We start from the raw sequence: 24,681 nt of genomic DNA on the forward strand, positions 1-24,681 counted from the left end.
TCCACAGGAGCCACCCAATCCAGCTCTAGGTGGAAGTGAATCCGCAACCTGATTGGCCTACAGGAGAATCCCGAAATTAGCCAATCACATGGGGCCCATTGTGTAAATAATGTATATAAAGCAGACACACTGGGGGAACTTCCATTCCTCCTCACCACTATGAGCTGAATAAAGAGCATGAAATCCACTCTTGACTCCGAGTATATTTCAGAAGCGAAGCTGGTCATCCAAACTTGGGCTCATGATGGTACAGCTCTATCCTCTCTGACTACAAGCTGAGGCCAAGGCCTTCAGAGCGGGACGTTCTTGAGACAGAAAGGGAATGATTGAAATCTCCATCCCTCTTCATCAGGCGAAACTGTTGCACCAAGCAAGGGGTTTGAGGAGGATGAGTCATAGAATCTGTGGTCTGAAGGTGGAATTTCCTGGTTTCTCCTTTTTTCCGGCTCCTCTGAAGCAGAAGTAACAGCTGCTCACAGAAGACAACGGGGAAATCTAGAATTTCAGCATAGCTGTGATTGGGCACGGGCAGTGTGTCCAACCAGAAACAAAAGGCGGTAGGCAAATAGGATATGGTGTTCTCCGAACTTATTTCGAGTAAAAAGAAATATGCTGGTTTAGATACACACACACATATATGCTGCAGTCGTTTACACACACTTCTGAGTAGCCAGGCCTAGAATTGCAGAACTGAAGGTGTGATGTATCTGTCTGCATGCAAGTCGACAGGGCACAAGGTTTCTACATGCGGTCAAGCACTGTACTTGGGCTAGGAGAGGGCAAGGGAAACTTTGAATAGACTGACTTTTGTTTCAATCCAAAGGGCATAGTGCGTGGTTGTTGTTTCACTGTACATCAGAGCCAACCTCTCCTTTAATCTGAAATATGAACCAGGGACTACACTGTAGGACTGTTGTAAGCCACAGCTTCCCCCTCCCTCCGCACAATATAGACATGCTATTTATTTATTTATTATTAATTCTGTTCCACAAAATTTAAATGCCGCTTGATTGTAGAAGAAACTTCAAAGCCGTTCACAAAAAAAGATGAGACAATAAAATCATCACTTAAAAGAAAATAATTGCAACCATAATTTTTAAAAAATATACAGGAAGTTAAAACCACAACCGAACAGACTAAAACAAATTAAAACTCATACAAACTCTCTAAACATCCGGGTGGGCTTATCGAAATAGGCATATGTCCAGCAGGCGCCAAAAAGAATACAGGGAAGGCGTCTGCCTCTATATCAAGAGGCAGGGAGTTCCAAAGTGTCCGTCCTAATTTTTAGAAATACCTTTTGAGATAGAGCCCTATGCTCCAGCCGTTATACGCCTTTTGAAGGCTGAAGAAACCCTGCCTCATTAAGGAAGACACAGGGGAAAAGCTGGCCCAATGGCCAGTGCTGCTTTCTCCCACTTATTATAGTTTATCTCGTTCTGCAGAAATAGAAGTTTTAGACAGCGTGCAACTCTACCCTTCTTCCGGCTTCCTATCTCTATGGTTGAAATGCTGGCCACCCTTAGCACGCGCGGCGCGGCTACCCTCCCACCCTTAGGCCACGCCCCCGCGTGCGTGCGTGCGTCGTTTGGGCCCGCTTTGCATTCCCCGCCTCCGCGCTGTGCCGGGCTCAAGCTCCACCCCCCTCTCCGTCAGTCGAACCCCGGCCAATCGGGTCCGCCTCTCTGACGCGCGCAGGCCGGCACCTGCGTCCCGCCCCCCCCGCGGGTTCCATCCGTCCCAACAACACCTTAGGCCACGCCCCCGCGTGCCTGCGCGCTGTGTTTGTGTGTTTGTCGGTTTCCTATGCCCCGCCCCCGCGCCCGAAGAACGCGCTGTGCCAGGCTCAAGCTCCGCCCCCCGTCTGGCGAACCCAGCCAATCGGGTCCGCCTCTCTGACGCGCGCAGGCCGGCACCTGCGTCCTGCCCCGCCCCCCCGCCTCTTTCCCAGGAGCTGTCAGAGAGCCGTTGTCGGTTGAGGGAGGAAGGTGCGCGAGGTGGAGCAGGTAAGCGACCCCCCTCCTCAACGCGCGCGCGCGCGCTCTCTCCCCGTTTTTCGTCACTGGCCTCCCTAACGGTCACTCACTTGGCTCCCTATTCCCTCACCGCGCGGGCCTTCTGGGGCTCAGCCACCGCCTCCTTCTCCTCAGGCCGAGGTGCTCGAGCTCCCTTCCGCCGAGCAGGGGGCGAAAGGGAAGGTGGAGGAGGTGGGTAGACAGCAGGTAGGCAGCCTAAATAACCGCTGTTCAGCAGGCAGTGCAGATTTTAAGGCTTCCCAATGATAACGCCGCATTGTTCTTGTCGTTGTTCTTGTAAAACTTAACTGGTTTTTAAAATGTTATTCCTCAAATTAAGTATTATTTTGTTCTGCCTCTCAGAATTTAAAAGCGTGCCTATGAATTCTTTAATTCTCTTTATAAAAAATAAAAATAATTGCCATATACAAAAGCCTTCGGTTTCAAAACATAGGTGCCCCTTAAAGCTGAATGGTTTGTTAATACTTCATAGGATTGCCAGAGTTGGGGGTCATCTAGTCCAATCCCTGCTTGCCCACGGTGCGGGCTTGAACCCAGGGCCCTGAGATTAAGAGTCTCGTGCTCTACCTAGCTGAGCCTACTTGTTATAAGATATTTCTTCTGAGCTGCCTTTCAGGATGTAAAAGCGCCCCTGAGGAGGTTTGCCACTGTGAAATTGAACATACAGTGGCCTTTAAGACCAGCTCCTTGTTTGCAACCAATCAGAGAACCCCCAGCAACTCTCAGAATCCCTGATGAGCCTTTTGCAATGGCTTCTTGATATTGTAGTCTCCTTAGGTAAGAGCTAGTAGGAGAACTAGTGATAACCTATGGAGCTAAGAACAGCTACTCATACAATGCAGGGCAGCTAGCAGGACCCCATTTACTTGCCTGGGTGACTTAGGTGGTGTTGGCCATGGCTTGGAGAAACTGCTGCAGGCTGGGGTGATTTTCTAACATTACCCGGGGAGTGAGGCAGTGGGGAGGGAAAGCCACCTGGCAAGTTCCCCCTCTTCTCCCCTTCCTGGGAGCGCTATTGTGCGTTCCAAAAAGGACAGAGTGGAGGCAATGTGCAAAAATAGATGTGAATGAAAGAAGGCGATCTGCAGAGAGGGGGAAGAGGGTGTGTACATACATACAGTGGTACCTCGGGTTAAGAACTTAATTTGTTCTGGAGGTCTGTTCTTAACCTGAAACTGTTCTTAACCTGAAGCACCACTTTAGCTAATGGGGCCTCCTGCCACCGTGCAATTTCTGTTCTCATCCTGAGGTAAAGTTCTTAACCCGATGTACTATTTCTGGGTTAGCGGAGTCTGTAACCTGAAGCGTATGTAACCTGAAGTGCATGTAACCCGAGGTACCACTGTAAACCCATGTACAAACCATTAAGTTTTAAAATGGAGAGCTAGAAACACACACAAACTTCTTGAACTGAACGAAGCAAGTTAATCTGCCAGAGTTCCATCAGGGGGAAAGGTGGGGTGTAAATAAATGTATAAAAATAATCCAAAGCTCAGCAGTTAATTTAAAAAAAAACAACCCCAGATGAAAATGTAAATTGTTTCTTGTATTTTTTTTTTAATGATTTAATGAAAGTGTGGGTGCCTGAGCAGTATACAGTTGGCATAAATAAAAGTGTAGCATCACATTAAAATATATCTTATCTATCTTTCAGTGATAGGGAACCTGTTGGACTCCAACTTCCATCATTCCTGATCATTGGCTACACTACTTGGGGCTTATGGGAGCTGAAGTCCAACAACTTCTGGAGGGCCATGTGTTCCCCACCCCTGATTTATAGTGTTTTTCCTGTTTCAGGTCACTTTGCATATATTGACAGTTCTCACCGAAAAAGTGTGAGGTAGAATGGTGGTGTTGTTAAACTCTACTGCAGACAGTAGCTTGAAGCTGAGGAGAGCAGCACCAGCCTAATTCTGTGGCATGTCCTACTTTCTTCATCAGACTTCTGCCTCAGTGAATGTGTACAGGTTTATCGCCCAAAGAACATTACTCTTTTTTTAACTTGTTCGGATATGTGTCAAAATGGATCATTAATAAGACTTGATCTATTTAACAAGTACCTTTTCACACTAGGGAAATGTGTCATGGTGATCAGTTATTGCATGTCCTAATAACTGATCTCAAAACAGTGTGCAGGCTTGTTTATTTATTTACAATAGCTTCTAAAAGGTTTTTAAAAACCTCTAGCAAATGTTAATACTCAAAAATTAGAAGGTTGCTGCCTTAGAGAGCTTATCATTGTGGGGGGAATGGACAGCTCATTTTTGCAACTGCTATGTATCAGATCTTTCTGTACTTCAAACAGATAAATCCCCATTATATAAATGAATTTTTAAAAATGCTTTCCACATGTTCTCTCTGACATTTGATGGCTTGCTTAGAAAGTTACCTATCCTAACACCCCATTCACATGCTTCAATTATTCAACCACTGGCTTCTTTAAAACTTTTAAACTCATTACAACATGGTGAAGAAGTTAACAGAAGTTAAGAGTACAGATACTGTATTTACTTCAGTCTAATGCACCATCTAATCTAATGCACACCTCAGTTTTCAGAACCTTGAAACCAAAATAGTATTTGCTGGTGAATGTGCTATCGGATCTAATCCACACCTTAATTTTTGCAACCAAAAAAGGTGAGCGTTAGATTTGAGTAAATACTGTATGGTAAATCAATATGTATCATTTTCTCAGTTCATCTCCTAGTGTAAAACTGAGGTGACAACGATGGTGTGTGATGCCAAATGAGACTGGGAGTGGGAGCTTTTAAAAAAAGCAACTCAAAGTAACAACTTCACTAGAAATTGAAACTAGAGGTGGCCTTCCTAGAGCAGCCTCAGGCCTAATTTGTGCAGATAGACTCTGGTGAAGAAGAGAAAAGGGAGGAGTGGGAGAGAGGAAATGGGGGTGACAGAGAGAGAGAGATAGCCCCACTCAAAGACAACCCCAGGCAATCCATCTTTTGACTCGAAAATAATTCCCCATATGTAATTTAATATGTATGGTGAGAATCTGCCCCAAGAATGCATGCAGCTGTTGTGACTGGCAGTGGAATTTGTCTTTTAGTGGTTTTTGATACAGCTCTGTGCATGCAGGATGCCCTATTTTATTTAATCCGCTGTTGTTAGCACCTCCAAATATAAATGCCAGAAAAAGTCTTGCCTCAAAATGTAATGTGTTGCTTCCTGCACTTAAAGGCAACAAACAGGAATGTTTAACACCTAGGTTGGAAACAATCTTTCAAATTCCTAGGAGTCTGCATACATTCATTGTTAACAAGCTGGTTGACTATGCCTCTTAATTTCCAGCCTTGTGCACTAAACTCTATGAACCCTCAAATCTCCCTTTAAGTTAGTTCATCTACCCTTACAGTGCTAGTCTACTCCTCACTGGCAAAGGCTCTCCACGGTTTTGCAAAGAGTTCTTCCACAAGCTTGATTCCTGAAATTAGAGCTGAGCAACAATGGCCTTCTAAAATCTGTACCCTATTCATGGGTGGTGAAATGGGGGTGAGGGGATGGGGGAATAATTTTGCTGAATATTCAAGGGCAGAAGAGAACTTCTCCAACAGTTGGTAGTGACATGACTTTTTTTTCTTTTTACCTAAGGTTCTTTTTGGTACTGCTGCCAGGAGCAACTGTGTCGGCAGCCAGGCAACCATTTTGCATTCTCCACTGACCCCAGATCAAGTGTCATTGTAGGGCATTCTGGAAGGAAAATGGTGGAGAATATTTGGCAAAATGGCCCTCTGTTCTTTTTCTTCAGCCCCCCCCCCCCCGCCCCCCAGGCAAAAAATAAAAGATTCTCAGATTTTCTGAGAGAAAATTTCAGCTCAGCTCTACTGGAAATACTTCTCTTGCAAAAGGTTGTTAGCCTTGATCTCCGGCATCACCAATTATAAATAGGTGCTGCAACACTGAGCTCCTCCCCACAATTTTCTGAAATCAGAGGTGACTTGGAAGCTTGAATTGTGTTAGCCATTTAAGCTGATTCTATAGGTTAGCATCTCATTCCCTCCATTTCTCATTCTGTCAGCAACAGGAGAATAGTGATATCTACAGTAGACCAAAAATACAGTGATAAGCCTGCACAGATTGGCATCAAATTATCCCATAGATTCCACTACAAATTATTCAGGGAACGGCTGGGAAAAGGTGACATCATCTTCTAATAATAATGTCTGCTTGCTCTATCAGGGGAGAAAGGGGAGAAGTCACCTACTTGCAACTTGTGGTAACTTCTTTCTGAATTATGAGTTGTAAATATAGGTCTCAGAAACAAGAATAGTTTCACCAACAAGAGAAAAAAAAAACCCTAGTTCCACAGTGAGACAACCTAACTCCACACTATAGCTGAATGCTCTTATTCATGCAAAGAGAACATAATGGTCCCCAGCATATTGCTTCTTGGGTTGGGAGTGGGGGGGGGTCTTTCCCCAACATTTATTTCATTTTGGTTTGTGTAGTTGCAGACTGTGTGCAAATACAAAGAGGAACCAAAAACCCCAAAGCATTGACATTAAAAACCACATCTGCCAAAGAGTATGCTGCTAGTTCTGCAGATTTCAGTCACCTTATTTTATCACTTGCTAGCCTAGAATTATATTTTTAAACACCAAGCAGTTCCCCTGTTGGGTGCACCTTACTCAACAATGTTTCCCAACTTGTTAGAGGGGTTTTATTTGAGGAAGGCTAGCTTTTAAGGAGCGTAAGGCTGTAGAGAATCTGTTTTACAAGGTTTATTTGGTGAGATATGGGAATATCTTTAGGCAGGAAAATAGCCTATTGTGCTGTGGCTTGGGGCCCAATCCTGTATACACTTATCTGAAGTAAATCCCACTGAGTATGGGGGGGGGGGCTTATTTCTGAGTAAACATGTATAGGTTTGCCCTGTGCATGTTTCCTATGCAGGTTTCTTAAGCTAGTTTAAAATATCTTTAGGAGCATATGATAAAGGTTTTTTACTTGAATAATGAAAAATTATTGAAGACAGGTGTATTTTTCATTCAAACATATCAGTTTTATGACATGTTCTAACAATTGTTTCTCCCCCTCCTCCCAAAAATCCAGCAAATTATAGTTTAAGGTGCTCACAGTTATGTTAGAGATTCTTATCTCCCTCCACTACATTTCCAGTGTTTCCTGCAGAGATGGAAATATGATTAAGCCCCTTCGGATTTGTAGTGTTCATAGGTGGCTCAGTGAATCACATGGTACAAAGTGTGTTGAAAGACCGCAGTTTTGAAAGCAGCTCACCATGTCACACAAGAGGCTGCTATTGGAGAAACACAAATCCCAGTCGCTGTAGGTAAAAATTCAGCCGGGCTAATCTTTTTGTTATGTTTCTGTACTTGCAAGAATTCACTGCATTGCATTGGAATGTATTTGTCCAAGCATGAACGTTTTTCTTGCCTAATCGTTTATCTTTTGTAAGCCTTACACACAGCATTATCAGAAAGGTCTTTATTTATAACCCTTTTTTTGCAGCCTGAAATCTGGATTGAGAAGCAAGTTAAGACTGAAAAACAAGCACTGCATTGATGACTTAGCGAGACCTTGAAGGACACACTGTTTTGCTAAGCTACATTTTTGCAAGCTATTCAAGGCACAATGAAGTACCCATTATGTTTCTGAAACATTAACGGTTTTGTCTTTTGCTATCAGCCATGTTTTTTGGTTGATGTTCATGAATTTTATTGTTTTGATAACAGAAAAATGCAAGACCAGAATTTAGTGGAAATACATAGTGGTGCGGAAGTTTCAAGCCAGTCAATTTTGAAACCTCTGTCAACAGAGACGGGTGCCACCTCTCTCAGTGAAAACAGCAGTGGAACTGATGTACGTTGTCTAAACCAAAATGGAAATTTTGATGAAAGCTCAGAACTGGAAATGATTCAGAAAAGCCTTCCTGTCCAGTGTGGTGACAAAAGGGTTTATGAAGCATCGCTGGAGAGTCCTGACACCAGCTTGGTGGAATCCAGCAGTACTTGGGGTGACTTTGAAGGTTTCAGTGAGGTCAAGCAGGAAAATTTAAGCAACACCTTGGAGTCTTTGGAGAAGCCAAATGGAAAACAAACTTACACAAATGATGCGGATGTCAGTGACAGCTGCCTTACTACCTCATGCAGACAATTCTTTTCCAAAACAACTGGACACAACAGAAAAGAAACATTTGCTAACACTTCAGTGAAGGTATGTTTTAATAAGTTCAGAATGATCCACCTCCTCTTCAGAGTCCTGTTCTCTCCTGTCTAAGAATGCTATACATTTTGTTAGTTTCCATGGTGTCACCTTTAAATATTTGGCAACACGGAACTAAAACACATTGCTTCATTAAATGCAGTAAGGAACTGATGGCAACATCAGTTCACTTCCTTTTTTAATTTTGCTATATGGTAAACAATAGTACAACTGAATATGATAAAGGTAGAAATATATTTTAAACAGATGCATTCTTCAAATGGCTCCCTTTTCCTGTTTTGTTGCTACCATCTCCCAGTGCAAGCATTATGTGTCTATGCAACAATCAGTTTTGGTCTATAGAATTTTTGGTCTAACTGTGAATGAAACTTGTGAAATTGACTCTTGTTTAGTATTTTGTTGCAACTCAAAACGTTAAGAACTTTTAAATATTAAATAGATCTTCATATAATGGAAACCATTTTGATATTAAACAAAACTATCATTCCCTCCATTTTTGATGCTGAGGCTGTTACGTAGCTAAAAGAACACCATCACAATACAAGTGCAATATACCAGCAGGCTTGGGAAAGCCCAAAGGTTTGCAGAAGTGCCAATAAATGAAAACGTATGGGCAGGAAAGGCCTAAGTCAGGGGGAAACCCCCCAAAATGGCCCAGTGAAAACTGAGCTTGCTCAGTGGCCATGAAAAGCTCACAGACTGGAGATGGAATGGAGAATTCTAGAATAAGACATAGCTGGCATCCTGAACAGCAGCACTCTGTTTGTTGCAGCTCCCATTTGTGATTACCTAATCCTTAGTCACACAGGTACCCTTTTAAGAAGAATAAGGCACTGTGTGAATTCCAGTGAGCTTACTTACATGAGTAAGAGTCATGCAAATGAGTAAGGAGCACATACCTTCAGCTGTCACACATTTTTCCCTTGTGACATTACAACTGCTGTTATAAGTAGACTTCTGTTGATAAGTCCTCGGTTTTAATATTTACTGTTCATTTGGCAACCTCCCCCGCCAATTCTCTCCTTGCCTATGATTGCTGTTCGGTTTTGTTTCCTTGGTGGCAGCTGCTTCTGCTTCCTGGAGCACTTTTGCTTCTCTATTACCTATGTAGCCCTCTAACTTACCGGTACTTGCCCACTGGCTGTTTAATCTTATTGATTGTGGTGGCCTCTGGGATTTTTGTTTGGGCAACCATTATATCATCCCATTGGATGTAGAGTCATCAGTGAATTAAATGGTAGTGTGTTAACACCCATTACCGATACATTTCAAATGAGATATTTATAGCTTCCCCTCCTCTAATTGTCATTCCAACACATTTTTTCCTCCTTTGTATTGTCTATTATTAAAGAATAAAAACAATAAAATGGCAGTGATTAATTGAGTAGATAGACATGTTGATTAAAAAAAATCACCATAGATGTCTGTACAAAAGATGGGGGACCTCCAAGATGGTGCAATGAGTTGAGGATGTTGTGCACAGAGGTGATAACTAGATAAGACTGAAACTTCTTAAGTTTTTCTACAGCATTGTAAGAATGACTGTAAGACCCGAATAGTTACACAGAGGTGGGAGCCTCCAGTCTTGCATGGGTTTGTTCAGTACATTAGAGTTGGGGTAGCCAGTGTGGGGGTTCCAACACTAGTAAACTTATGAAATGGAAACTTTTCCACAAAAAAGTTAAGCACTAAAACAAAAACATTTTTTTGGAAACCCCTCCCATATCACTGGAGCCTAACAACATCTGGAAGGCACTACATTGGCTACCCTCTAATAGAGTATCACAGTATTTTCCCTATCCTGGATAATAGATTGGGCCTGGGATTGTGTAGTGTTGAGTTGTCCAAGTATATCTGAAATCCTCTTATGACTTAGCTCTCTGGTAGGAAGTAAGGAGGAATATTTCAGAGGATGCAGGAAATTATGCTGTATGTCATTGTATAAAACAGCAAAGCATCGGCCTCAATCATTAACTTGCTTTCTCCAGGCTGTCCTCAGCTCTGAAGATATTATTAAACTGAGTTTTCCAGAAGTTGCTGTACCACAGTTCTTGGAGAAAATTAGCAGCTTGGATCAAGTACTTCATACAAAAACAGAAGACACAAACATTCCTGAATGTACAACGAAACAACTTTGGTAACTGTTTAATAATTGTTCTTGTATCTAGTGCAAGGATTTGGGCTGTGCTGGTATCTGGAAGGCAGAAAGGCTTCTGAAGTTGCTGGAAAATGTGGTGATGGTACAAGAATATACCATAAATTTAGAACTTTGGTAGCTTGGAATAGTGGGAGTTCATTTGATAAAACAGGATTCCTGTTGACTGCCTCATTGCTTCCTATTCCTACATGTCTTATTTTGGTTTTGGCAGTAACAGCTCCCTGCCCACTGTGTTGATTCTCCCTAATGCCTCAAGAGAGCAACTTCTGTGGGATTCTTTCAATTTTAATGTTAGAATAACTTACGTATGTACCATTTATTGAATCAATATAATTTCAGCATAATCATTTATTTGCACAATACAGAATAATGCATGCAAAGATAGGCTGCAATGGATTGAGTGGACAAGACCAATAGTTTTGTCCCCTCCACCCCATTCACCACTTTCACCCTCCTTTCCTTGAAGTGTAGTAATCTTAAAGTCTCCTATACTTTGACTAACCATACTGATCATGGGACTAAAAAGCTGACAATCAGTAAGTGGAATAGAAATTCAATTTACTGAATTAATCTGCATGCATTTTAGCTACAAAGTAGAATGAGTAACGGTTCCTGTGCTACTGTAGCTGCTTAGATTCCTGTGGTTCTGTAATCAGTGGCTCAGCTGGACAGCTGAATCAATTGCCTTCAGTCAAATCCTGAGAGTTGAGCATTGGGGAATGGACTTGGAACTATATTGTGCCTTGACATTTGCTTTAGATTATTTTAAGATGTCTGGAGTGTCTCATTTGGTATTTGTTTGGTGGGTTTGCAGGTTGGATGTTATAGTTTCATCTTTTTGGCAGACTGTTTTTTAATTCATGCTTTGCACTGACTTGAGCGTCAGAACTTCTAGAACTGCAGGATATAATTTAAAAAATAAATAAATCTGAGTTCAAATTCCAGCTTGGTAGTGTACTCTGCTTTAGAGAGTCACTAATACTCTTCGTTTTCCTGCCTGAAAGATGAGCCCTTTGGGGCTTTTGGGACAGTTAATGTTGAGATTTGGCAAACACATGCATATACAGTACTGTACTTGATTCATGTCACTCTGAGGGAAGCAATGCTTGATAGCTGAATGTGTAAACTGACTCCATTGAAAGGATATGTTAAACTCATTCACACATGTAAGTCACCACTTGCTGCTGCAGTCATAATGATTAATTTAAAACATGTATGTGAAGCCGCCAAAAGACATATAATTATCAAAATGGCCTTGAACAGACTATTCAGCAAAATATGTGAAATCTGCTTTAGGTTAAAGAATATCTGCCTTTATTGGAACAAAATGCTACCACTTTATAGATGGAGTACAGGGCAAAGAACTACCTGTGTCTAAGGCTTGCTATGGTGATTGGAAGATTAGGAATATATTATTTATTTAAGATATTTATATACCACTTAACTACCCAAGTGTCTAAGCAGTATACATAAAAATCATATGCATATATATAATATATATATGTACATATGTGCCATCTATTCCATCCTTCTGATAGGGTGACAAAGGTTTAGCTTCTCCTCTTCAGCTGTACTTGAACTGCTTTTGAATTGTAAGCAGAAAACGTGGTTTGCTATGAGGTATGTGTTTTGTTATCTTGGATTAATCTGAATTGCATTTCCTTTTAAAGCACTGACTCTGGGAACTTATGGAAAACTCTTACTCAATCCACTAACCCTTCCAGTTTAAGACGTCCTTGGAACAAATCTCATTACCACGAAAACCTTCTAGCTGTGCTTGGAGTAGATGCTCATCAAAAGGTACTCTTCTGAAATATTTTCTAGAATACCATGGCATTTTGTTTTTAAGATTAACAGATATTATGGTCTTAAGGTTACCAGAGAAAACAAAAATAGCATTTCCCAAACTTGGGAAGCTACAAATTTTGGTTTTCCTTATTTGCCATGATTTGTGTTTGTAACTGATTCCCTCTCCTCCCTTCACATGTACCAGTGGATGGAGAAGTTAAGGTATCTTGTCTCTCAGGGTCAGCCCACCCATGAAGCAGGGTGAGTCCATTGCTTCAGGGCAGCAAGGTCTGGAGAGCTGAGAGGGGCAGCAGATTCACCCCCTGCTACTCACCCAGATTTGGATCAGGGTGCCACTCCCCTAGCTCCCTCCCATCCTGAGTAAAACATTCATTAAACAAAGCACATCTGTGCCTTTAAGACCAGCTCCTTGTTTGCAACCAATCAGAGAACCCCCAGCAACTCTCAGCATCCCTGATGAGCCTTTTGCAATGGCTTCTTGATATTGTAGTCTCCTTAGGTAAGAGCTAGTAGGAGAACTAGTGATAACCTATGGAGCTAAGAACAGCTACTCACACAATGCAGGGCAGCTAGCAGGACCCCATTTACTTGCCTGGGTGACTTAGGTGGTGTTGGCCATGGCTTGGAGAAACTGCTGCAGGCTGGGGTGATTTTCTAACATTACCCGGGGAGTGAGGCAGTGGGGAGGGAAAGCCACCTGGCAAGTTCCCCCTCTTCTCCCCTTCCTGGGAGCCCTATTGTGCGTTCCAAAAAGAACAGAGTGGAGGCAATGTGCAAAAATAGATGTGAATGAAAGAAGGCGATCTGCAGAGAGGGGGAAGAGGGTGTGTACATACATACAGTGGTACCTCGGGTTAAGAACTTAATTTGTTCTGGAGGTCTGTTCTTAACCTGAAGCACCACTTTAGCTAATGCGGCCTTCTGCTGCCGCTGCATTGCTGCTGCACGATTTCTGTTCTCATCCTGAAGCAAAGTTCTTAACCCGAGGTACTATTTCTGGGTTAGCGGAGTCTGTAACCTGAAGCGTATGTAACCCGAGGTACCACTGTATATGTATATGGGGTCCTTAACAAATGATGATTCACAGGGAGATGCCATTTCCTAATTTGCCTCAAGGTGCCTAAATGTCTTGGGTGGCCCTGCTTTCTCTCTTTGGCAGAAGTAGCACAAATCTTTCATGCTGCTTCTGCTTTCTGCAGAGCCACTGCAAAGCGTAAGATGAGCCCCACACTCCCACCCCAAGTTCTTTGCATAATTTGAGGGAGGGCGGGGTGGACACCACTGGTAATCTGGCAAGTATATTTGTTAAGCCATGCTATTAACTGTTGCTTGTTATTGAGTTACTCTACTGAAAACATTTGACTAGCTATAGAGATGATAAAAAATATTACACAATGAATATTAAGTATGGTGTGGCATAACTGGGCACTTTAAATTGCACCTTGATATTTTAACTGATAATGTTAGAAAATACCTTGACTATGTACTGTATGTCCATGATGGAGTGGTTAGCAGAACTTGTATGCAAGGGTTCTGGTTGTGAGTCAGGTGTAGAGGTTTTCTGCTGATTTAAATGAGCACTGGTTCAGTCCATAAGAAAGATATTGCCATGCCATGTTGGAATATCCGCTTTTCAAAATTAGAGAAATAAGTTTAAAAACAAAATTTTAAAAAGCATTATACCATCTTAAGTATACAGTGGTGCCTCGCAAGATGAAAAGAATCCGTTCCGCGGGTCTTTTCGTCTTGCAGTTTTTTCGTCTTGCGAAGCAAGCCCATTGACGGAGTAGCGCTATTAGCGCTATTGGCGATTTATGGGCTAAAAACGGCTTTTTAAGGGGTGGGGGATTAGCGGTTTTGCTGCTAAAATGCTTTTAGCAGCTTAGCGATTCAAAATAAGGGGTTTTGGAGCAAAAAAAAAAATTCAATTTTTTTCGTCATTTTTCGTCTTGCGAAGCAAGCCCATAGGGAAATTCGTCCTGCGAAGCACCTCTGCAAACGGAAAACCCTTTCGTCTTGCGGGTTTTCCGTCTTGCGAGGCATTCGTCTTGCGGGGCACCACTGTACTTTAATCTGTATAAGAAGAACTTGGGTCACTTTTAATTTACTTTATTTCTCCTTTTCTGAGATGCCAGCAGTACTTATTTGGGCCTGCTCTCAGTTAAGCTGACACAAGGCCTGCATTTTTGGGGGCTCTGAACTACAGGTAATGAATGACCCCTCAAATATCTGGCCTGCCTCTTTCCCCCAGCCTACTCCCTCCTCTCCCAACTTTTGCTTCTGCACGCTGCCCATTAAGCAGTCCAGTTCTCCCCCCAGTTCCTTCTCTGGGCATCTGACCCCATCTTCCATCCATGCCCATTCCACAATTCTGGCCTCTCACCATCGCTGACTGCCATAGATGAGTGACATCAGAGGTGCTCTGAATTTGTTGCTTACCCCTGCATGTTTTAAGAACAACGGAAAAGATTGTATTTGTTGCTGTTATGAAGTGTGAACTGTAAATATGAACTGCAAGGGTGGGCTTGGGGGGGCAGTATGAAACCTCCTTTTTCATTCAGAATCTGTATTATTAGTAGTGACTCTATTATTAGGGGAGGCTTTGCATTTCTTCCAGAAATCATGGTGTTCCTAAGCAGTTTTGGCCCCTTGGTAAATGAGGCCAGGAGCCAAAGGGCTAGATGTGGTGGACTGTGCGTTTGCTTGGGCTTTGCAGGACTTTTTCTTCCCTTTAACAGTCCATGGTGTCTTCCATCTTCTGAGATGCCACTCCTAGAGATTTGGAGACTCTCCAAAGAATGTGCAATGTGGAATGGAGGCAACAGCTGGGAGTGGGGTGAGGAGTTGGTGAACCTCTCCATGTCAATGTACAAAAGCGCATGAGGCTCTCTGGATCCTGGCACATTTGAAACATTAAACAAAGAAAGTGTTAGGCAGCTTGGTTTCTAAAATGAGGAAGAGTAAATCCGTTTTTAGTGCAGGTTTTCACATAGAATTTGTAGAAATTAGGCTCAATCCCAGGCCCTTTCCAAGTGCTATATATAAAAACCCCAGAAAACTTTTCATTAGTGCAGCATTTGCACTGGCTCAAACAGCAGGAACGTAATGATTCCATTTCCCAAGCATCAAATGGAGAAGTGAGGAATGCAAGCTAAAATGTGTCCTGTGAGGGTTTGGCCAAGGAGAGAGTCAAAGAAGTGTCCTGCTGTATCAGACCAAAGGTTCATGTAGTCCATAATTTTGTTCTTGCATTGGACAACCAGGTGCCTATGGGAAGCACTCAATCAGGATCTGCTTGCAGTTCCCTTCAGCTACTATACAGGAGCATACTGAAAGTGATGGGGAATACAGTCATACCTTGGAGGTCGAACAGCTTAGTTCCTGGAAGTTTTGACTCCCAAATGTCGCATACCCGGAAGTGACTGTTCTAGTTTGCGAACTATTTTTGGAAGCCAAACGTCTGATGGGGCTTCCGCATTTTCCCATTGGCTGGAGGAACTTCCTGCAGCCAATTGGAAGCCACGCTTTGGCTTCTGAAGGTTTTGGAAGTCAAACAGACTTCCGGAAAGGATTCCGTTCAACTTCTAAGCTAGTAGCCATGACAAATGTATCCTCCATGAATTTTTAAAATCCTTTTTAAAAGCCATTCAAGTTGGTGACCATCACTGCCTCTTGTGGGAGCGAATTCCAGAGTTTAACTATTCGCTGTTTGAAAAAAAAAAATGTCTTCCCTGAATCTTCCAACATTCAACTTCATTGGGTTCTAGTGTCCCAGTCCACTCCCTATCCACTTTCTCCACACAATGTGTAATCTGAATATGTGCCGCCACATCTGAACATGTCTCTCTGTACTCGCCTTCTTTCTAAACTAAATAGCTCCAAATGTAACCTTTCCACATAGGTGAGTTGCTCTATCCCTTTTATCATTTTGATTGCCCTTTTCTGAACCTTTTCCAGCTTTACAGTATCTTTTTTTTTTTTTTGCAATCAGAATTGTACACAGTATTCCAAGTGCACAGTGGATTTATATAACATGGAATTCACCTTCTTCACAGTGGAGGTTTTCCCATATCTTGATGTTCTGTGTTTTCCCTGTCACCACTTTACATCCTTGGCCGTTGCTAGCAAGAGAGTGAGGATCTGCAGAGAGTGATGGTGTTATAACTTGGATAAGGTCATCTAAGCAGTAGTACAATGTGGCAGTTAGAAGTTAAAACTCACTTGCTGTTTTGTTTTTGTTTTGCAGCAGTCTCTGCTGCATCAGATTACTTTGGGCTCCAGGTCTGGGGGCTTCCAGTTGCATCTATTTAGTTTCAGCTTGATCCAATAGAAAAGATGGTGATCTGTAAAGAAAAAGTTAACATTTCTAAATAGGTTTGCAGAATCTGGATTACCTGTAAGCATCTCATGTGATTTCTGTTTACTAGGCTGTTCCAGAAGGCAAGAATGATATTTTGGAGACTAGCATTAGCGAAAACGAAGATTCCAATGTTGACAAGTTCAACATTAGCACTTGTAAAGCACTAATTCAAACCAAGGTGAGAATAGAAAATAATCCTATTACTCTTATTTGTTTGTATAGTCTGTTTAGTGTACTGCAAATAAGTATCTGTAATCTTCAATGTTTCTCTTAATCCTCCTTGCAATTGGCACAAGTTCCATGCAATCAGTCACCCGCCTGTTGGTGTTTTGCTTGTCTATATTATGGTCCAAGAGATTTCCTTAGTTCAGGACTACACATATTTCAGTTAGCCAATTCATATTCCATCCTTCTAAAGAGCCCTGGCCAGCGTATGCAGGTTGCCCTTTGTATCTTTGCAAAGCTGTATAGGATAGGTTGAGGTGGGTGACATTTCCAAAGCTATCTGGGGAACTTTATAGACTTAATGGTAATTGGAATCCACATGTGCTCATTCCAAGCACAACACAATTCATGCTGTGCCACACTGACTGTAGTTATCCTTACATACCAAATTGCAGTGTGGTGATGCACCAAACCTAGTAAAGTCTAGCAAAATACCAGGTGGAATAAATAAGCAGAGCTGCAACTAGTATGATAGAGGTCATTTTAAGAAACTTTCCAGCCCACTGTCATCTTTCTAAATATCATGTTCACTTACAGCTCATGATTAGTAATATATCTTCCTGTGTCAATATACCGTGATTTTCTAATGCAACCTGCTTAGCTTTGTCTCTCAACTCTGTCTGGTTTTGCAAATTTTGGGGGATGTTCCTATATACTAACAAAACTCATTATCAGTGCGTGTAGCCAAAATGCCACCAACCATGCACAAGAGGGGAGGTGTTAGTAAGCTCCAAGGAACAATTTTTGAGACGGGAACAGCCCAATGAGGACTGAGCATTTTGATTGGCCCTGGGATGCTGACTCACCATTGGAAGCGGGGAGGGATGAAATGGCGTATCCTGCAAGAAGGCATGGCTGGCTAGAACCCTGAATCAGAGCATGCCATGCTGCATTATCTTGTTACTTGCTTTAATCTAGGTGCAATGCACAGTTATCATGTTGTCTTAAGAGTCAGATGGTCTGAGCTTCAGATCATTCGGTTTTAAGTAATCAAATAGCAGAAGACAGGGGTAGTTGTACAAGTGCAGCCTGACAAGATCTGTGAACTTGGCTAGGCAATTTGAGCTACCCTTTATCAGAACTACAATGTTGTGGTTTGCTGGCCTCAGAAATGGTCCTTTGCCAACTAAGGAGGACCAATTGCTAATTTAAAAGGCATTGACAAACACCTTGGAAAAAGGGAAAGAACTGTCAGATACCAACAGTATATAGTGAAACGGCATGAAGGGGACAGGTGCCATAAAAGCTATGGATTGAGTAATTGTGCCAAACCGGTCTTTCAAGTAGCTGGTGATTCAGAGGTTTGGGTTGTACATTACTGGAAAAAGATGTCACAAAGATAGTGTCAGGGCTCTTTATGACATGAGATTGAAGGAACATTGGTTGACATGAAGGAAGGCAAAATGGCATTAAAGAACAAGTGTAAGGCAAAGATACTGTAAAAAACTCCATTCTAGTTATATTTTGTGGAGGAGTTCTTCTTTTTCTTTTTCTTGAATGGTGGGTCTTGTAGCCTATTTTTCTGGTGTGTAGATGCTGCTTGGAGGAAATCTCCTCAAAACGTTCCCTGTTCCAAGTCATATGAAACCAATACATGGGGCAGTGTCCATACTCCTTCGGGTAGTGATAAAGCGGGATATCAAATCCAAACTCTTTTTCTACTCTTCTTCCACACCATCCTACAAATATTAATATTCTGCACCCTGAAACTCTAAATTCTATGATCTGTACAATTATTCTATGTATTCCTCCTTGTTGTTTTTGCTAGGCATAGGAAGACCTGCAAGGCACTGAGAAATCAAACATTCCACAAATCTTGTTTACTTGTCCCTAGGCCCTGTCTATACACTTAGAAGCGTCTTCATGCCCATATGGATTAGAAGCTTTTAAAATTTAAAAAAATGGGGGAAAAGAAAGCTTAAATCTTCAGGGGGATGAATTCTGCACCCAGTACCATATTTTGTGAGTTCTCAGCACTCCCATGAAATTATGGCAAGCCCATAGTCCATAACCAGGTCTCAACTATTTTGCTGCCAGCCTCCCTTAGAACATGGAAGTGGCAGAGACAAGGATCATCCCAGCAGTGGTGCAGTAGTCCCTACCACAGTCCTAGCTCTGATGTTGGGAAGAAAGTTGTGGTTTGTTTCTAAGTTGCCAGGAGAGTGTTGGTCACACAGGGCCAAGCCACCAAAAATATAAAACAAACGCTTGCCAACCCTTCCTGCTCTGGGACAGAAAAGGTGGGGAAGACTGGCCACCACTCCTGGAAGGTGCAGAAACACATACCTTAGAACAGCCACTCTTTTTGTTGGTGCTTCTTCATGAAAGGATTTGGGTGTTGCATGTCATTGCTGTAAGGTGTTCAGAGCATATTCTGCAGTGGCACCTAACCTTGTACACTGCCCACTGGCCCTTCCCTTGCAAAAGGGCAGAGCAAGATTATTGGGCACCACTCTGCAAAGGCTCCACCCAAATTTGCATGCTTGCAGGAGTGATATGCTTGTCAGGAGAGATGAGGTGGGTGGGAGAGATGAGAACCATGCTGTTTGGCTTCACCAGCCAGAAATTGTGGTCCCCTGCCTCCAACCACAAGGCAAAAAAACAGTGGGGAGATGAGAAAGGTGTCACTTGGGAAATGTTTCAGATTCCAAATCTGTAGCTCCTATCCTTCTACAGTTCTGAAGAATCCAGTCTGCTGAATGTTTGTGTGTGCACTGCTAGTATTTTCCCTTTCCTTTGTATAAGAGATGTTGCTTATGGACTATGAAGCTGGCTTGCTTAACATTTGTGTCCCGTTTTCTGGGAAATTTTAGGATACCACTATTGCTAGCCAGCTACTTCTTGTATTCTTGAGACTGCCATTGTAGAAATTGTGAAAGACAAAATAAGCGAAATGCCATCTGTTTGATATACATAAGCCTGAATTAGCTGCAAAACCTTGCCATACACCTTTGGCCAACCCCAGTTTGCACCCCCATGTCATGTGTGAATGGCCCTCACATTACTTTTTTCCTTTGTTTTTTGGCACAGCTTTCTGTATCTCCTGCTCCAAAACAGAGCCATCTCTTTTCCTATAACCTTTTCTTGAAGAAGACCCCATCTGGTGGAAATATGCAATATATCACAGTTCCACAGAAGAAGAGGATTTTTACTGCACGAAGCCTAAAGATGAAAATGTTTAGCAGCAATGTTTGCTAATAACCAACATATTTCTGTTGTTTTGATCAATTTTTTTTTAAAAAGCTTATATTGTATTAATTTAAAATGAAGAGCTTCAGGAGGAAGAAAATAAAACCTTAAGCTGTGTATTTGATTTCAGTCTACCATCAGGGATGTGAGTAAACGAACTGGGTTGGTCCCTTCCAACTCTACAATTCTATGATTTTATGTCCCTTTGCCAGGAACTACAGGCAAATCATGTTACATCTTATGGTAAACTAACTAGAATTGAGCTGTTATAAACAAAGGATGGGTTGTGCTCTGCTAACTCAATCCTGCCATTATCTTTTAAGCATTAATGGCATTTGTCAAACTTTTTTAACTATGCCCCCAAATTAAAATGTGTGTTGTTTGTGTGCCTTTTAACCTTTGTTTCTCCAGCTCACTATTTCTGTGGTTAACTCAAGACTGTACAGGTTGTCCTAACTTCTCTCTTATTTATCCCTACTTGCAGTCCTGTGCCTCCACTAGTATAACTGGTTTATGAAATGCCTTTTGGGGGAGATGGGCAAACTTGAGTATCAGCCACACTTCTCTATATTGCTTGGTTTGCATCTGAACCATCCTGTTGTGCAACTCATCAGAAGACTGTTGAACAACTGTCCTTCCCTCTTGACCCTTCTCCTTTAGGATTAGAGATAAATACATCCTTGAACGTTTATGCCAAGACAGGATACTTCTGCATGATACGAATGAACCAAAATGGTTGAGTCCTGAATATATTTGTTGAATGGGCCTCTAATAATAGCACTGCACCAATAACCTTTAAGGGCCTTTCAACTCCTTAAATGTTATGGCCTCTGCTAGAATTCTGCAATGTATCTTAAAAGGAGCATACACTAAAGCAGTGACTTTCAGGCTTTGATTAGTCACTCCCAACACAGTCTGGTTGGGAGTGTTTCAGAGACTGCACTCACTCCATGTGAGTTGCATAGTTGCCCTTTTTTGAGCTGAACAACTCAGAGCATATTTGGTGTGGAATTCAATTATTACACAGGTGGAACTTCCATCACCCTCCTATACTCCCACCTGTATTCCCTATACACCCCCAAAATTTGCTCGGGGGGGGGCACCTCTCCAGAGCAGATGTTAAGGAGAAGATAGAGATAGGACCCTGCTATGGGAGCGGAAATTGTTTTGTGTGCACATCAACAGCATGATTGCATACAACCCTCAAAGTCCTCTTCAGTTGCACATTGCAGAAGTAGTGTGGCTTTAATGTCAAAGGGGAAAGTTTGTATTTTGGTTTGGTATACACTGGTACCTTGGGTTAAGAACTTAATTTATTCTGGAGGTCCACTCTTAACCTGAAACTGTTCTTAACCTGAAGCACCACTTTAGCTAATGGGGCCACCACGCTGCCAGCGCACGATTTGCATTCTCATCCTGAGGTAAATTTCTCAATCTGAGGTACTGCCGGGTTAGCGGTGTTTGTAACCTGAAGAGTCTGTAACCCGAGGTACCACTTTACCTCTCTGAGAAACCCCCAATGGTTTGAACAGTGCTGCACTAGAACAAAGGAGTCCAGGAACTAGGAAGTACTTCTCAAACTTCAAGAAACAGCCCTCTTTTAACCTAAATTAGATATTTTATGCCCCCACCTTGATATTACTTGTAACATTCCCCTCACTTAGCTACACTGTGTCACTCTATGCTTTATAATTTACATCCTAGCAGCATCAGTCCCACATTAGGTCGAGAGTAACTTCTTCCAGCACTGCCACTTTGGGAAGCATTGCACTTGAGAGTCTGTCTCTGACTAAAAGGCAGGGTGAGGAGCAGAGAGAGCGAGAGCAATTGCTCACCTTGCTTCTATCCCATGCAATTATGATACACTTTTAACATTCTGTCACGGAAAGAGAAAGTTTACTTCCTTCTATTTTATACTGAGCGTATTTTAAATTCTGAAACTGTTTTACAACCATGAAATGTTAGAAGGCCTTATTGTCATATCCACTGACATTAATTATGGGTGCTGGTCCTGAATTTTCTCTTGAAGGGTCAGGGCAAGTGATGACGGGTAAGGCTCTATCCCAGCACTGCAGTCAATGCCGGTATGAACAAAGCATAATCTACATGTAAGTGTAGCTTATAGAACATTTTATAGGTTGTGTTCTCAGTTCTGAAATAAAACTCAGTGGGCACTATTGTCAGTTTAGGAGAAACTTTTTTGTGTATGTGTCCTTATTACTTTAATAGCAATAGGTCAAATTCAGTGTCCAGTTGCCTTTGTTTAAAGCTGCTTAACAATGAGTGGAGCAGAACATGTGCACCCAGTTAGCATGGCATGAGGGCCTGTAACATGACAAAGCTTAAAGTTGGAAAAATTACGCCTCTTACAGGCCAGTTGATAAAGAACAAATCTGCACTGATAAGTTTTGTAACTCTGCCTTTAATAAACTATTCACAATATAGAGGTTTTGCTGTTAAATGTTTTCTTTTAACGCTGCCCTACAAGCTATTCACTCAGATGTTTGGGTGGAATTTAAAGTACTTCAGAAACTGCCTTATACCATTGTCAGGGAACTGCCATCGGAGCGGGAGGCGGAGAGGAGGCTTCCGGACGATGGTGGAGAGGGTCCTAGTAGAAGGAGGGATAGCCCTTCCGCTGGGGAAGGTAATCAGTGTAACACCAGTGGGAAAGGGGAGGAGATGGAGGAATCGGAGAGGTGGCTCCAGGACTCTTCGCAGGAGACCAGCGGAGAGGGTACGAGTACTCCGTTGCCCACACCCACCTTGCGCAGAAAACTTTCGCGCAGGCAATGGGGGAGGAGACTGGGCGTCAAACAGGTTCTATGCTGGAAGCGGTTTAAGAAACGCCCACTGACGGATTCTGCCAGTGACTGAGGCAGCCACGGAGCTTGAGGCTGTCCTGACAGAAAGGGTTCAACCATGCAACCTAGCCAGGAGTAAAGGCAACTTACACACGAGCAATCCCTAGAACCATTACAACCATGTTAGACATACCTAACTAGCTTTCCCTGTCTATACAAGTTTGTTAGCGGCTCTCAAGAGACCCCAGAGCCTTTCCCATCACCTGCTATGTGAACCTGGAACTGACTGACCTGCGACTCTATTATGCAATAATAAACTGCCCCATTCCAATTGTCTTTGTTGAGTAGGCGTTTATGACCCAGTAGTCTCCCTCAGATTCTAGGAGTTAGGAGTTGGTTCTATAGCAGTTGGGTGGGAAGTATCCTGCTGAGACCAGCTGCATGGGATTGAAGCCTCATCCAGGCATAGACATTTATCACAAATGCAACGCTTTTTCCCTAAGCCAGACCTCTTATCCACATGGTTTTACACCACCCTTGAGTTGTTTTGCTTGGCTGGGATGTATCCTTGAACTCTGACAATGCTTCTTCCTTGCCTGGATAGAGGATATGGAGGGAAGTGTAAGTGTGAAAGAACCAGTCTAATGTAATAAAAAGGGGAGGGGCACATAAAATGCACATTTACAGCTCTGCACACTTTTGCCTCTAGCCATGGCCATTAGTGGACATACAAATGCCTTTTCCCCTTCCCTCCCCCAATATAAAGGGTCACTTTGAGAAAGCATTGGAGGGTTTCTGCCCATGCTTCTGATTGCTACAGGGTCCCATCCTGTCCACATGATGTATTTGTATACCACCCATTACCTTAGTCTATCTGAGTTAAAATATTTTATAAGAAGCTGCTGGGTGAGGCTATCAAAGTGTTTGTAGTAACATGGCAGCATGAGGCTGTTCAGACCAGTGCCTGGTTTTGCAAAGTGGGCTGGATGTAAGCTAGTAAGCTGAAGCATCTGACAACATGGAGGTGGTTCGTATGTCCAGCAATTGGGTGTACAAAATGGGTTGCACTCCCTTTGAAAGACTATAAGTTTAGCTTGGTGGCGAGGGATAGTCTTGGAATGAGCATTGTCACTGGAAGCCCAGCTTCAGAAAATTACCTGGTGAACTGCAGCTCTCCCCGTGTCTTGAGATTTCCATACCCAAACCCATAAAAGTACAGCTGGCACCATTGCTACCATCAGTTGAACACCTGCTCATAAATATTTGCTAATGTATTTTAAAGTCAGTTATCATTTAGTCTTTTTTCTTTTTAGTTTTATCAGTCTTTCATCAATTTACAACACACATATACACACAACTACCTAATCTTTCTTGTATATTTCCCTGATATTTCATAGATGAAGGGGCAGTTTAAAAATACTGAAAAAGACAAATAAGAACTACCTTAAGCCTGGACCACAATCAGGTTTTCAGGCAAGTTTCTGCACATCTTTTTCTCCCTTGAAATTCTTTCCTGTTCATTGCTTATTCTGTACCTTTCCTCCAACCACCTCACTTCTGGGCTCAGAGTTTCCCTGCCTCCTTTCCTCAGCCACACAAAAATACTCTGTTTTTAGGGCCAATGTGAGGTTCTAATCCCAGCCAGACAACTAACCCGTGTCTCAAAGAACTATAAACATCCTGACGGGTTGTGGGCCAAGCATATGGAATGTTCATAAACATTCCATGCCAACACAGCAACTTAGCCCTCTGGGCCCCACAGAGAACCAGCAGAGTCAATACTTATCTACCCACCTGGCATTTCTGTGCTCCAAACTGCTGCCCAGCTAACTGCTTTCTCTGTGAAGTTTGTGATGTGTTTAACGCACCTCTAAAACCTTCTCTGGAAAAGTGGCTGGA

The 24,681-nt window shown here is 42.5% G+C and overlaps 1 protein-coding gene and 1 long non-coding RNA gene across 4 annotated transcripts; one reads left to right on the forward strand and one right to left on the reverse strand.

The window, feature by feature from the left end:
• Positions 1 to 1,845: 1,845 nt before the first annotated feature.
• CLBA1 (clathrin binding box of aftiphilin containing 1) lies at positions 1,846 to 22,422 on the forward strand. Of its 2 annotated transcripts, none has more exons than XM_083439220.1 (6): positions 1,846 to 2,006; positions 7,524 to 8,228; positions 10,226 to 10,374; positions 12,066 to 12,195; positions 16,632 to 16,742; positions 19,820 to 22,422. In XM_083439220.1, the coding sequence occupies exons 2-6, from the start codon at positions 7,752 to 7,754 to the stop codon at positions 19,985 to 19,987; spliced, it is 1,035 nt and encodes a 344-aa protein (XP_083295346.1). In that variant the 5' UTR covers positions 1,846 to 2,006; positions 7,524 to 7,751; the 3' UTR covers positions 19,988 to 22,422. The 2 variants fall into 2 exon arrangements, with proteins under 2 accessions (XP_083295346.1, XP_083295347.1); XM_083439221.1 differs by lacking the exon at positions 1,846 to 2,006 and adding an exon at positions 2,075 to 2,222.
• On the reverse strand, positions 15,147 to 19,811 carry LOC310677711. 2 transcript variants are annotated; one of them, XR_014511376.1, is made up of 2 exons: positions 19,002 to 19,811; positions 15,147 to 16,547 (listed from the first exon to the last, which is right to left on the reverse strand). It is a non-coding gene; the product is annotated as an uncharacterized lncRNA (long non-coding RNA). The 2 variants fall into 2 exon arrangements; XR_014511377.1 differs by having other exon boundaries at positions 17,596 to 19,811.
• Positions 22,423 to 24,681: the final 2,259 nt, after the last annotated feature.

This window comes from Podarcis tiliguerta (assembly GCF_965153285.1).
Source record: "Podarcis tiliguerta genome assembly, chromosome: 1".
Taxonomy (NCBI): Eukaryota; Metazoa; Chordata; class Lepidosauria; order Squamata; family Lacertidae; genus Podarcis; species Podarcis tiliguerta.